Genomic DNA, 15,753 nt, shown 5'->3' with positions numbered 1-15,753 from the left:
AAAAATATACTGATTCCTGCAGGTGGGGTTGACAGCTGTGTGCGGATAGCTGTGGCCACCCAGTCCATACAGTGCAATGATAGGCTTGCTGTTGGTATTTGCAGTACGACTAAATGCCCATGCAAATGTAACCACAAAAATACAGCAAGGGCGTAGAGACCTAAACAGTAATAAAGAAGAAATCTTCCAATGGGAACACTAGTTCTGGTGACCCTGGCTGTTTTGGCTATGGGACAGAAGGTGAAGGTAAATCTCCTTAATGGGAAACCATTGGCAAAAAAAACCTGACAGGGATTATAACCTTCCCTTACAGTATCCAAAATAGAAAAAAAAAGTTGGAAATGGCAGTCGTTGCAATATTTTCTGTCACACTGTATTTGTGCCGAGGTCTTTAGTAACAGTAAAGTTAGCCCAATTTTTATTGTTTTTGTTTAATGTGAAAGATGATATTACGCCGATTAAATAGATACCCAACATGTTCCGCTTTAAAATTGTGCATGCACTCGTGGAATGACGAAAAACTACAGAAAAATCTCATCTTTCTGTCTCCCAGTATAATGACATTCATTGGTGTCATAATGACAAAAAATCTAAGTAACCGTTGTTACATTGTAAATGCAATAGGCGACGCTTTAAACATTTTTAACGGTCACCAGTTTAGCGGTACAGAGGAGGACTTTTGATCAAATTATTTCTCTCGCTCTAACAATAGCAGCAATACCTCACGTGTGATTTGAACACTGTTTACATTTGCGGGCGCAACTTACGTATGCTTTTTCTTTGGTGCGTGAGCACGCGGGGATGGGGGCGCTTTACATTTTATTTATTTATTTTTTACACTGTACCTTTAAAAAAAAAAAAAAGTCATATCACTTTTATGGCTGTCACAAGAAATGTAAACATACCTTGTGACAGTAATAGGCGGTGACGGTTAGGCCCCTTTCACACTTGTGCGACTTGTCCTGCGACTTGGGACTGCAAAGTCGCATGACAAGTCGTACTCCATGATTTCCAATGAGTACCATTCATATCTGTACGACTTCAAGTCACAACGACTTCAAAGTAGTCCCTGCACTACTTTGGGACGATTTTAATGCGTTCTGAGGTCCATAGGCATTGCCTAAAGTCCAGTCAAAATCGCATCAAAATGGCAAACAAAATTGCGGCAAAATCATGCGACTTTTATGTCGCATAAGTGTGAAAGGGGCCTTACTCTTTATGGAGGGATCTGGGGTCTATTAGGCACTAAACTCCTCCTCTGCACTTCAAAGTATTCAAAACGCCAAAATCAGGGTTTTTTAATACTTCACATTTTTTTCAATCCGTGTTATTGGCTGCTGAGTAAACCGGATGTAATGTCGTGACATCATAGCACATAAAAGCTGACTGTCCACTCTAAAAATTGGTACCAGGATGATGCCTCTAGCTGCAGGCATCACTCCGGTACAACCTCTTTCTTAACCAGTTCTGGACCGGAAGGATTTGCCCCCTCAATTACCAGGCCATTTTTTGCGATTTGCCACTGCGGTATTTTAGTGGAAAATTGCACGGTCATGCGACACTGATCTGAAATAAAATTGATGTCCTTTTTTTCCAACAAATAGAGCTTTCTTTTGGCGGTATTTGATCACCTGTGCGTTTTTTTTCCCGCTTTAAACAAATGAAAGGCGACAATTCTGAAAAAGAAAATATATTTTTCACATTCTACTATATAACATTCCCCCCAAAAAAATTTTAAATCAACATTTTTCATTGTTTTACATATTTTTGGTAAAAAAAAAGTGCAATACGCGTATTTTGATTGGTTTGTGCAAAAGTTATCGCATCTTCAAACTAGGGGAAAGATTTATGTCATTTTCTTTTATTTATTTATTTTACTAGTAATGGTGGCGATCTGCGATTTTTAGCGGGACTGCGACATTGCGGCGAACAGATCGGACTCCTAACTGACATTTTTGGGGGGGACCAGTGACATTACTACAGTAATCAGTGCTATAAATATACACTGTTACTGTACGAATGACACTGGCAGGGAAGGGGTTAACCTAGGGCAGTGATGGCGAACCTTGGCACCCCAGATGTTTTGGAACTTCATTTCCCATAATGCTCATGCACTCTGCAGTGTAGTTGAGCATCATGGGAAATGTAGTTCCATAACATAACATCTGGGGTGCCAAGGTTCGCCATCACTGACCTAGGGGTTGATCAAGGGGTTAAATCTTCTAGATTGTAAGCTCTAACGAGCAGGGCCCTCTAGTTCCTCCTGTTTTTTGAATTGTATTGTAACTGTATTGTCTTCCCTCACATTGTAAAGCGCTGCGCAAACTGTTGGCGCTATATAAATCCTGTATAATAATAATAAATGTGAGCCTAGGAGAGTGTTTACTAACTGTGGGGGGAGGGGCTTGTGAAATTACCATAGAGACCTGTGATCCTATATAGAAGGATCACAGGCGCTCTGTGATCATTTCAGAGAGAAGAACGGTCAGCTGTGTTTACAACAGCCGACCGTTCTCTCTCAGCAGGGAGCGTTCGCGGGTGGCCAGCGGCAATCACGGCCGCCAGCCTCGTGCATTGGCATCCCCGCTGCCTAGTGGGGGCAGGCGCCTCGCCCCCCAGCACCACGCCCGCGACTGACGTAGTACTATGTCGGTTCCCGCAGCCGAACCAGCCTGCCGCAGTAAAAGTGGTTAAAATGACATACAGGTACGTGATTTTGCAAGAAGTGGTTAAAGTTCACCCCAGACTGGGCCAGACTCAGAGCTTCATCTATGTTTTTATCTGTGTCTCTTTAAATGGATGCCTTATTTGTACCGATTGTTTAAAGTTTTCTTTTGCCTTTTTCAAGTTAAATTTTTCCTTCTCTTATCCTTAACATTTTCATTCCTTGATCAGCATGCATTTTGTTCATACTACAGATCGCGGAATGGGCCCGGAATCAGCTATTGAGTCAATTACTGCGCTACCACCTGGTGGGCTGCCAACAGTACCTAAGTAATGAGCTAAAGGAAGTGTCCTCAGTTACCTCTATGTCTGGTGGTATCATAAGATTTTCCACTAAGAATGTAAGTTCATTCTTGCTCTGTGCACTGCAGCATTTAGGATTAGTAACATTAGGCCACAGATATATATATAACAAAAATCTAATATATTTTTATAAATGAAACCAGAATCTGATCATGCTTGGGCAATGGAAAATGAGAAACCGCTTTGCTTATACAGTCATAGCCATAACAAGTAAAATAATGGTGTCTTGTTTAGACCCTTCATATAGCCAAAAAGAGGACCTGTGTACGTTTTGTGTACGCTGTCATACCGATGGCTTACCTGCCTCTATATTAAACCTCAAAAATCTAAATCAAATAAAACAAATCATCATAAATACATTTAAAAATACTGTTTTATTTAGTAGGAGTTTTTGAGTTATGTTTTTTGTGTGAATCAATAATGATTTTAGCACATTTCTATGAAAGATGATAAACTTGGTTCAGTCACCCAGAGGTCACCCCCCCCCCCCCTCCAAATAAAGAGAGGTCTGCATTTTACTAATCTCCATTCAGTTTTTATTCTTAACAATTTTGAGATGTTTCCCTTTGAAAAAGTTACGTGACGTGTGACCAAATGCTTTAGGGGCGGGACCTAGTGATGTCAGCATGTACAGTTATGAAGTCTTCACCCTGTGTGTTTGTTGCTACCACAACAACCAAGTGATGCTCAAGGGGGCTGCACACCCTGAATGTGCTATGCCTGTAATCTGAGTGCACCAGATTTAGTGCACAAACAAATGTGAGTTTTCTACTTTTAAATAATTTTTTTTTTTTAAGTTTTCCTAAAAGATTCAGCATTATGTTAGTCCTTTCTATTCTTCTTTGAGCATTATTGCTCAGGATCACCACAGGTTGTATTGCAAGCACCTGTCAGGATCTGTTACCACCAGAGATCATCGGAAGCACCAACAGAGGATTTAGCCATCCACCAAAGGATTTATATAACCCTAAAAGGGGAAGGTGCATGGTGACCTGTATTAGGTCTAGAGTTAAGGAGAGCACATATGAGTGAAGGTGGAGGGACACTGAAGGTGTTTGTGTGCTAGAACAGTACCTAGGAGTTCTCTTTGATCCTTTGGACTGTATTTTGTCTTGCCACATATACCCTTATGATACCGGCTTATACGCATGATATTCTTTACTCACGGACAATGATATCACAGGGGTGGCCTATTGCATTTGATTATCACCATTACGTTTATTTGTTTAAAGTGACACTGTTGTGTTGTTTTGACTGATTTATTTTCATTTCTTCATATTGTGTTGTTATCTACAGTGGGGATCGAAAGGTTGGGCACCCCAGGTAAAAATTTGTATTAATGTGCATAAAGAAGCCAAGGAAAGATGGGAAAATCTCCAAAAGGCAAAATTTCAAATTACAGATTAGACATTCTTATAATATGTCAGCAAAAGTTAGATTTTATTTCCATCATTGACACTTTCAAAATTACAGAAAACAAAAAAATGGCGTCTGCAAAAGTTTGGGCACCCTGCAGAATTTATAGCATGCACTGCCCCCTTTGCAAGGCTGAGACCTGCCAGTGTCATGGATTGTTCTCAATCATCGTCTGGGAAGACCAGGTGATGTCAATCTCAAAGGTTTTAAATGCCCAGACTCATCTGACCTTGCCCCAACATTCAGCACCATGGGATCTTCTACGCAGTTGTCTAGAAAACTGAAACTGAAAATAGTTGACGCTCACAAAGCTGGAGAAGGCTATAAGAAGATAGCAAAGCATTTTCAGATGTCTGTTCGGAATGTAATTAAGAAATGGCAGTCATCAGGAACAGTGGAAGTTAAAGCAAGATCTGGAAGACCAAGAAAAATATCAGACAGAACAGCTCGCAGGATTGTGAGAAAAACAATTCAAAACCCACTTTTGACTGCATGATCCCTCCAGAAAGATCTGGCAGACACTGGAGTTGTGGTACACTATTCCACTATAAAGAGATACTTGTACAAATATGGTCTTCATGGAAGAGTCATCAGAAGAAAACCTCTTCTACGTCCTCACCACAAAAATCAGCGTTTGAACTTTGCAAATGAACATATAGACAAGCCTGATGCATTTTGGAAACAAGTTCTGTGGACCTATGAGGTTAAAATTGAACTTTTTGGCCGGAATGAGCAAAGGTACGTTTGGAGAAGAAGGGGCACAGAATTTAATGAAAAGAACCTCTGTCCAACTGTTAAGCATTGGGGGGGGGGGGGTGTGGATCAATCATGCTTTGGGGTTGTATTGCAGCCAGTGGCACAGGGAACATCTCACGAGTAGAAGGAAATATGGATTCAATAAAATTTCAGCAAATTTTGGATGGTAACTTGATGCCATCTGTGAAAAAGCTGAAGTTAAAGAGAGGTCCTAAACACACCTCAAAATCCACGGGGGATTACATCAAGAGGCGTAAACTGAAGGTTTTGCCATGGCCTTCACAATCTCCTGACCTCAACATAATTGAAATCTATGGATAGACCTTAAAAGAGCAGTGCGTGACAGACAGCCCAGAAATCTCAAAGAACTGGAAGACTTTTGTAAGGAAGAATGGGCAAAGATACCTCAAACAAGAATTGAAAGACTCTTAGCTGGCTACAAAAAGAATTTACAAGCTGTGATACTTGCCAAAGGGGGCAGTACAAAATATTAACTCTGCAGGGTGCCCAAACTTTTGCAGACGCCATTTTTTAGTTTTCTGTGATTTTGAAAGTGTAAATGATGGAAATAAAATCTAACTTTTGTTGACATATTATAAGAATGTCTAATCTGTAATTTGATGCCCTTTGGAGATTTTTCCATCTTTCCTTGGCTTCTTTATGCACAATAATACACATTTTTACCTGGGGTGCCCAAACTTTCGATCCCCACTGTATAATAGAGGATTCACTTAGAGTACTGAGATTATTTATATTTAACGCTTTATGGTTAACTAGGGGAGCACTGTACCATCATTAGTACTGTACTCTTTATCTTTCAGGAACACTTTGGGTATTCAGCAGCAAACCCTCACACAGCTTATCAATTCGTCATATAATAGACATTATTTTGTCACAGATTTTAGCACACATAGTAGCACAGAGGATCAGGCACTTTTTATATAGTTGAAGGAATAGTACCCCATCATTGGTGTCACTGAAAGGATAAATGCCCCATCGTTGGTGTAAGTGGGAGAAATAGTGCCCCATTGTTGGTGTCAGTGAAAGCAATAGTACCCCATCATTGGTTTCAGTGGAAGGAATAAAGCCCCAGCATTGGTGTCAAGGAAAGAAATAGTGCTCCATCACTGGTGTAAGTGGGAGGAATACTGTCCCATCATTGGCATCAGTAAGAGGAATAGTGCCTTATGGTTGATGTCAGTAAGAGGAATAGTGCCCCAAGGGCCGTATAAAGTCAAACAAAGGGCCCGCAGTTTGGAGACCCCTGATAAAAAGAGCAACCAACCAGCTTTAACATTTTCCGATACATTTTCTGCAAACATTGAACAAGTTGTCTCTTCCACAACCATGAAAAAAAATATTATATACAGTGCATCCGGAAGGTTTTCATAACACTTCACTTTTTCCACATTTTGTTATATTACAGCCTTATTCCAAAATAGATTCAATTAGTTATTTTCCTCAAGAGTCTACAAACAATACCCTATAATGACAACGTGAAAGAAGTTTGTTTGAAATCCTTGCAAATCACATGTAAATCACGTGTACATAAGTATTCATAGCCTTTGCCATGACACTCAAAATTGAGCTCAGGTGCATCCTGTTTCCACTGACCATCCTTGAGATGTTTCTACAACTTGATTAGAGTCCACCTGTGGTAAATTTTGTTGATTGGACATGATTTGGAAAGGCACACGCCTATCTATATAAGGTCCCATAGTTAACAGTGCATTTCAGAGCACAAACCAAGCCATGAATCCAAGGAATTCTCTGTAGACCTCTGAGACAGGCACAGATCTGGGGAAGGGTACAGAAAAATGTCTTCATTGAAGGTCTCAAGGAAGAGTCCTGGTAAGCACAGTGGCCCCTATCATCCATAAATGGAAGAAATTTTAAACAACCAGGACTCTTCCTTGAGCAGGCCGCCCAGCCAAACTGAGCGATCAGGGGAGAAGGGACTTAGTCAGGAAGGTGACCAAGAACCAGATGGTCACTCTGATAGAGCTCCAGCGTTTCTCTGTGTAGAGAGGAGAACCTTTCAAAAGAACAACATCTATGCAGCACTCCACCAATCAGGCCTGTATGGTAGAGTGGCCAGACAAAAGCCATTCCTCAGTAAAAAGCACACGACAGCCCGCCTGGAATTTGCCAAAAGGCACCTGAAGAAGTCTCAGACCATGAGAAACAAAATTCTCTGGTCTGATGAAACAAAGATTGAACTCTTTGGCCCGAATGGCAAGCATCATGTCTGGAGGAAACCAGGCATTGCTTATCACCTGGCAAAAACCATCCCTACAGTGAGCATGGTGGTGGCAGCATCATACTGCGGGTATGTTTTTCAGTGGAAGAAACTAGGAGACTAATTAGGATTGAAGGAAAGATGAATGGAACAATATACCGAGACATCCTTGATGAAAACCTGCTCCAGAATGATCTGGACCACAAACTGGGCGAAGGTTCTTTTTCCAACCGGACAACGACCCTAAGCACACAGCCAAGATAAAAAAGGAGTGACTACGGGACAACTCTGTGAATGTCTCTGAGTGGCCCCGCCAAAGCCCAGACTTGTACCTGATTGAACATCTCTGGAGAGATCTGAAAATGGCTGTGCACCGACGCTCCCCATCCAACCTGATGGAGCTTGAGAGGTCCTACGAAGAAGAATGGGAGAAACTGCCCAAAAATAGGTGTGCCAATCTTATAGCATTATCCTCAAGAGGCTGTAATTGGTGCCAAAGGTGGTTCAACAAAGTATTGAGCAAAGGCTGTGAATAGTTATATACATGTGATTTTTGTTTTTTTATTTTTAATAAATTGGCAAAGATTTCAAAAAACTTCTTTCACATTGTCATTATGGAGTATTGTTTATAGAATTTTCAGGAAAAAAATGAATTTAATCCATTTTGGAATAAGGCTGTAACATAACATAAATGTGGAAAAAGTGAAGCGCTGTGAATACTTTCCAGATGCATTGCATATTTTTAAATGCATACATATATATATATATATATCCAAAAAATAAAGGATCACTCAGGCCACCCTCATTAAGTCTGTTTCTGTTTGGTGAGAGACATTTACAACAGTGGCCTGCTGGAGGTAATTTTGTAGCAGCAGCAGCTGGTGAATGAAAATTTGGGGGGGGTGTAAAAAACCAACATCCCCCCCTTGGGGGATGGCCGGCAATCGAATCTACCACCCCCTCCCTCCTCCCCCCTACCGGTGCAGACGGCTGGCTGGCTGGCTGCCCTGCCGACAGCCAGCATTCTTACCTGCTCCTTCCCTGAGCGGCTGTGAATCTACTCCGGCCATAGGTCCCCTCCCTCTTCCTGGCCAATCGCCAGTAAAATCACTTCTCTTTTTAGCTGAACAGGAAATGGGTCTCATGACCCGCTTCCTGATTGGCTGGGAGGAGAATCAGTGTGATAATAGCGAATATTAATTCACTATTGTCATACAACCGGGTGGGCTCAGGGCGCAGTGCTCTGCGCCCCGAGCCCACCCTTTTTTGGAGCCTATTAGAGCCTCTCACTCTAATCATGTGCTTGAAAAAAAAAATACCCTATTGGAATCCATGCGTCCGGCGCCCTGCATGTAGATTAGGGGGATGGATGCATGGATGGGGGGGCGGCACCCCTGCGCTCTCAATGGACGGGCCACCACTGTTTTGTAGGGCTCTGGCAGTGCACATCCTGTTTCTCCTTGCACAAAGGAGCAGATACCGGTCCTGCTGATGTGTTAAGAACCTTCTACATCCCTGCCCAGCTCTCCTAGAGTAACTGCCTGTCTCTTGGAATCCCCTCCATGCTCCAGAGACTGTGCTAGGAGACACAGCAAACCTTCTGGCAATGGCACGTATTGATGTGCCATCCTGGAGGAGTTGGACTGCCTATGCAACCTCTATAGGGTTTAGGTATCGCCTCATGCTACTAGTAGTGACACTGACCCTAACCAAATGCAAAACTAGTGAAAAATAGTCAGAAAAGATGAGTAGGGAAAAAAATGTCAGTGCCTCCACCTGTAAAACCATTCCTGTTTTGGAGGTCATCTCATTGTTGCCCATCTAATGCACCTGTTGTTACATAGTTACATAGATACATAGTTAGTGAGGTTGAAAAAAGACATCAGTCCATCCAGTTCAACCTATGATGTGTGTGTGTTTGCTTTTAACCGTACATTGTATAACCCTGTATGTTGTGGTCTCTAAGGTGCCCATCTAACAGTTTTTTGAAACTATCAATGCTCCCTGCTGATACGACTGCTTGTGGAAGAGAATTCCACATCCTTACCGCTCTTACAGTGAAGAACCCCTTACGCATTTTAAGGTTAAACCGCCTTTCCTCTAGTTTTAGTGAGTGGCCACGTGTCTTATTGTATCTCCTTTCTCTGAATAGTTTGTTCCTTATGCTAGGGTCGCCAGTACAGTATTTGTACATTGATATCATATCCCCCCTCAGTCTTCTCTTCTCCAGAGAGAATAGGTTCAGTGCTTGCAGTCTTTCCTCATAGCTGATGTCCTCCATTCCCCTAATTATTTTTGTTGCCCTTCTCTGGACTCTCTCCAGTTCCAGCACATCCTTCCTGAAGACCGGTGCACAGAACTGGACAGCATACTCCAGATGTGGCCGGACCAGAGTCTTGTAGAGTGGGAGAATAATCTCTTTATTTCTGGAGTGAATCCCCTTTTTTATACATCCCAGTATTCTGTTGGCTTTACTTGCAGCGGCTTGGCATTGCATGCCACTGCAAAGCATGTTGTCTACCAGTACCCCCAGGTCCTTTTCCATCCTAGACTCACCCAGAGGTTCCCCCCCTAGTGAGTAGCTTGCTTTCTGGTTTTTGGCCCCAAAGTGCATTACTTTACATTTTTCAACATTAAACCTCATCTGCCATGTAGTTGCCCACCCCGTTATTTTGTTCAGGTCCGCTTGCAAGGTTTCCACATCCTGCATAGAAGATATTGGCATGCTTAGTTTAGTATCATCTGCAAATACTGAGATTGTACTAGATATCCCCTCCTCTAAATCATTTATGAATAAATTAAACAGGATTGGTCCCAGGACAGAACCCTGGGGGACCCCACTTTCCACACCCGCCCAATCCGAGTACTCCCCCATTAATCACCACCCTCTGAACTCTCCCCTGGAGCCAGTTCTCTATCCAGGTACTCACCTTATGGTCCATACCTACCTTCCTTAGTTTGTACAGTAAGCGTTTGTGGGGAACGGTGTCAAAGGCCTTTGCAAAGTCCAGATACACCACATCCACAGGTTTTCCTTTATCTAGGTGGCAGCTCACTTCATCGTAGAAGGTTAATAGATCGGTTTGGCAAGAACGATTTTTCATAAATCCATGCTGATTGCTACTAATAATACAGTTTTCATTACTAAAGTCTTGTATGTGGTCCCTTAACATCCCCTCCAAAATCTTGCAGACTACCGATGTTAGGCTGACCGGCCTATAGTTTCCCGGGATACACCTTGGCCCCTTTTTAAATATTGGTACCACGTTGGCTTTTTTCCAATCAGCTGGCACCATACCCGTCTGTAAACTATCCTTAAAGATCAAGAATAATGGTCTGGCAATCACCTGGCTGAGCTCTTTAAGAACCCTCGGGTGCAAGCCATCCGGTCCCGGTGATTTATTTATGTTAAGTTTCTCTAGTTTAGTTCTAAGTCTATCTTCTGTTAGCCATGGCGGCATTTCCTGAGGTGTGTTGTTTAGTTCGGCCTTACAAGCTAGGTTCGTGTAGCCCCCCGATTCTTTTGTGAAGACTGAAGAGAAGAAATGATTTAACACTTCCGCCTTTTCTCTGTCCTCAGTGGCCATATTCCCTTTGTCATCTTTTATGGGGCCAATGTGTTCTGGCCTCGCTTTCTTACTGTTTATATACTTAAAGAACTTCTTGGGGTTCTTTTTACTCTCCTCCGCTATATGTCTCTCGTGTTCTATTTTAGCCGCCCTGATTTCGTCTTTACATTTCTTATTACACTCTTTGTAATGCTTAAATACTGCCAATGACCCCTCAGTCTTGTATTTTTTGAAGGCCTTATCTTTAGCACTAATATACATTTTTATGTTGGAGTTTAGCCACCCAGGGTTTAATTTTGCTCTTTTAAATTTATTTCCCTTTGGAATGCACTGGTCAATCCCCTTGTTAAGTATGCTCTTGAAGCACTCCCATTTTTCCTCCGTGTTCTTTGTTCCCAGGGTTCTATCCCAATTGATATTTTCTAGCAGCGAGCGCAGTTTAGGGAAATTGGCTCTTTTGAAATTCAGTGTCCTTATATTGCCCCTCTGCTTCCTATAACTGTAATTAATACTGAAACTTATTGACCTATGGTCACTGTTTCCTAAGTTGTCCCGTATTTCTATATCCGTGAGCAGGTCTGTATTGTTGGTAATCAGTAGGTCAAGTACTGCATTTTTTCTCGTCGGTGCATTCACCATCTGACCCATGAAATTGTCCTGCAAAACATTTAGGAACTGCCTAGCCTTGGCTGAGTGTGCGGTTCCTTCTGCCCAGTCTATATCTGGATAATTAAAGTCCCCCATTATAATGACATTTCCCATCCTTGCTGCCAATCCTGTCTGTAAAATGAGGTCCGCCTCCCCCTCCTCCCTCAGGTTGGGGGGCCTATAGCATACGCCCAATATTACCTTCCCCACCGTGCCTTCCCTTTGAAGCTCTACCCATAGGGATTCTGCTTCGTCCATAGCTCCATTATTAATATCATCCCTCATATTTACCTGTACACTGTTCTTAATATACAGACATACCCCTCCTCCTTTTTTACCCTCTCTATCTCTGCGATAAAGGGAATACCCTGAATGGTTGCCATCCAGTCATGAGAGCTGTCAAACCAAGTCTCAGTTATCCCCACAAAATCTAAGTCCTCCTCAAACATCAGCAGCTCCAGCTCTCCCATCTTGTTGGCCAGGCTTCTGGCATTGGTATATAAACCTCTTAATTTTGTCCGGTTACCTATATCCTCGTTTGATGTTTTTAGGCTGCTCTCCTGATTTTTCCCCATACCCACCCTGGGTATAGGAGCTCCAAACACCCTACCGCTAATGCCCCCATTTCTGCCCTCTGAAACTTGCTTTCCACTGGCTAATTCTACATCTTTACCCTCCCCCCCATTCCCTAGTTTAAAAGCCCCTCTAACTTTTTGGCCATCCTCGCACCCAGTACGGCTGCACCCTCCCCATTTAGGTGCAATCCGTCCCTACAAAAGAGCCGGTGGCCGACTGAGAAGTCGGCCCAGTTCTCCAGGAACCCGAAACCCTCCTTACTACACCAGCTCCTCAGCCACTTGTTAACTTCCCTAATCTCCCGCTGCCTCTCTGGTGTGGCTCGAGGTACAGGTAGTATTTCGGAAAATACTACCTTGGAGGTCCTTATCCTCAACTTAGCGCCTAAGTCCCTGAAATCGTTTAGGACTCTCCAACTTCCTCTGCCTATGTCATTGGTACCCACGTGTACCATGACAGCTGGGTCTTCCCCAGCCCCACCCAATAATCTGTTCACCCGATCCGCGATGTGCCGAACCCGAGCGCCCGGCAAACAGACTGTTCGGCGCACACGGTCTTTGTCACAGATTACACTGTCTGCCCTTCTAATAATTGAGTCCCCTACCACCAGCACCTGTCTTTCCTTTCCCTTTCTACCGGCCTCTCTGGAGGAGTTCTTCCCCTGGCAGCTAGGGGCGTCACTCTGCTCCAGCACTGCTGGTCCCTGACTGGTTTCCCCAACATCACACAACGGGGCGTATCTATTGGGGTGCTCCAGCCCAGGATCAGCCTCCTTGCCTTGTCCCCTTCTACCCCTCCTAACTGTCACCCCTCTACTCTGCTCTGATGCCTGCACCTCCAATACTCCGCCCACCTCTGTGCAGACCCCTGTCTGCACCCGACTGGTACGATCCTGGCTCTCCTCCGGTATGGACATTCGTCTCAGTGTTGCCAGCTGCTTCCCTAGATTCAGGACCTGAGCTTCCAGGGAAGCAACGTGCTTACATTTCTCTAGCGCTCATTGACAGACGTAGTCCTCGGTGATACACCACCTTCGGGTTATGTTGCCTCCACAGGAGCAGGACTAGACAGGAAATTAAAAAGCTCTGGCCACACCCTAGGGGCAGTCCCAGAGGGTATATCCTCTCTCTCTCTGCCTCAGCAAATCAGTTATTTTCTGTCTAGTTAGGAGTAAGGACCTAGATACCTTGCTGGGATCTTAGGTCCTGGCAAGATTTTTTTCTTAAAGGATTTTTTAGACAGCTTTTTTTCTCCAGTGTTTCTGTGAGATCTTCAAGCAAGAAAGCTGAACTGGGCGACGGGCTGGATGTTGAGATCCGGTGGTCACCCCAGTTCAGCCTACGAGCGCGTGCAGGCCATAGCTCCGCGCTGGGTCGGCCGCGACAAAGTCCCATTAAAGGACTGACCCTGCGAGTTAAACGTCTCGCTGAAACGCCAAAGACCATGAGTCACGGCGTCCATATCGGTCGACAGCCCTCCCGCCCCGGTGGAGAGGGGTACTGTCAGGAGTTGGTGCCCGCCTGGTTCCGGTATGGTGAGTAGTATGTTCCCCCTTTTCCCCTGACGGGTCTTGTGGTGAACGCGGGCCCCTCTCTGTATGGTAAGATAGAGTCCCTCTCTATCCTATAAATGACACAGATCCTCCTACTTTGAGTGTGATTTTATGTGCAAAAGCCAGGAGGCTTGGTTTGGGAGCTAACAATCTAATTGTATACATGTTAAAAGATTATAATCTGTGGCATTCTGGGAATCTTACGGTGATAAGAATAAGCTACCTACCAGTCAGAAGCCACGGACATGTAGACTGCCTTCCTAATCAGATCTCCAGCTATTAGCAGGCCTCCCGAATGGCCATGCGGTCCGCCAGGGCCGGTACCGCCAACCACGCCAAATCCCCATGCAGAGAGAGTGTTGTGTGCCCTGCAGCACACCGCTATTCAGTACAGGCCGGCCGCCATTTTTTTTGCTGGATCGCACGAGCCGCCATTTTGGCGTAGCCTCGTGTCTCCAGCATGGGGGCGGCCATGTTTGAGGTGATCCAAACACCTCGTGGAGCTAGGGGAGGCGCCGGAAGGCGTGCAGAGGGGCGGAGCCGCCTCCTTTCTTCCTGGGCAGCCAGCCAAAAGACTTCCTGTTTGTCAAGACAGCGCTGTAACCTGTTGCAGTTAAACTCTGAGCATCAAGTGTCTCTCTCTCTCTCTCTCGATCGATAGGGATCCCTAGCAGGTAACACTAAGGGGCTTTTGTGGCGCTGGGGGTCTGGAAAAAAAAAGAACGTTTTTTATTTTTGAATTATATTATCCAGGAAGTGACTGGAATTATCATGGACCCTGCCACACATATTCCCCCACCTGTTTCCCTCGAGGGGGCCACGGGACCCGCCGGTGCACAGAGTGTAGAGTCATTTACAGCAATTTTGGAGTCTATGGTGGCTCGGGTGGAGGCGGCCTGTCAGGGACGGGGGTCAAGGAAGCGACCCCCGCCTACCCCTATACTATCTGACACCTCTGACTCAGATTCAGAGATGGTCACTGCAGTTGCAGGTTCCTCTGCAAGGGCTGTTATCCCAGGTAAAGCCCCCTCAGACAGTGAGGAGGACGCTTCTTCTCCTGCTATTATTCAGGAAGAAGCATTGGTGGACGCACTAGTTGTGGCAGTGCAGGAAACCTTAAAACTTGAGGCTTTACCGGCAGAAGCAACTGAAACAGAGATTCCTTTTGGTACTAATAAGCCCATCAAAACGGTGAAGGTTTTTCCTGTACCTAAATGTTTCGGTAATCAGATTAAAGGAGAATGGGAGCATTCTAAACGTACCTTTACTATTTCCAAGCGTATTGCTAGACGCTATCCGTTTGAGGAATCCATCATTAAGAAATGGACGGTACCACCAGTGGTGGATCCACCTATTTCCAGGCTGTATAAAGCCACGGTTATCCCAGTGGAGGACACTTCGTCCTTTAAGGATCCGGTGGATCGAAAGATGGAAGCAGAGTCCCGCACCATCTTCTCTCTGATAGGGTCAGCATTTAGACCAGTAATTGTTATTGGTCTAGTTTCCCAGACACTTACGGAATGGGCGAAAATGGTACGCCAAGACCTTAGGGGAAAAGATATTCCCCAGGAGACATCTGATTTGATGGAACAGATTATACAAGGGCTACAGTAGTTTATCTGTGACGCAGCCTTGGACACTACTCCCTTATTAGGGCATGCATCTAAGTCAGCGGTGATCCTCAGACGTGTGCTGTGGTTAAAATGCTGGTCAGCTGACCTAGGTTCCAAAAAGACCTTGACTAATCTCCCTTTTCAGGGGAATCGTCTATTTGGGGCCAACCTAGATGAAATCATTAAGGATGCCACTGGGGGCAAGAGCACTTTTTTGCCACAGGCTGCTAAAGCTAAGGGACCTCGCAACAAGCGAGGACCTTTCTTTACCGCCCATAAAGGGCGCCCGGCTGGTACTAGCGGGAAAGGCAAGACTCCTCCAGGAGGGTTCAAGAAGGGCTGGTCGGACAAGCAAAG

At 44.5% G+C, this 15,753-nt stretch overlaps 1 protein-coding gene across 1 annotated transcript in view; it reads left to right on the top strand.

Annotated features, from left to right (window-relative positions):
- Nucleotides 1-15,753, top strand: part of STAB1 (stabilin 1) — a gene marked incomplete at its 3' end in the record, with an annotated part of 476,721 nt that overhangs the window by 265,425 nt on the left and 195,543 nt on the right. The window contains exon 47 of the mRNA XM_082266286.1: nucleotides 2,919-3,065. Within this exon, the coding sequence (XP_082122412.1) occupies nucleotides 2,919-3,065 (147 nt within the window). The remainder of the gene's footprint in view (nucleotides 1-2,918; nucleotides 3,066-15,753) is intronic.

The sequence above is a fragment of the Pelophylax lessonae genome, assembly GCF_965119305.1.
Source record: "Pelophylax lessonae genome assembly, chromosome: 8".
In the NCBI taxonomy this organism is placed as follows: domain Eukaryota; kingdom Metazoa; phylum Chordata; class Amphibia; order Anura; family Ranidae; genus Pelophylax; species Pelophylax lessonae.
This window is presented reverse-complemented; position numbering and strand designations above follow the sequence as displayed.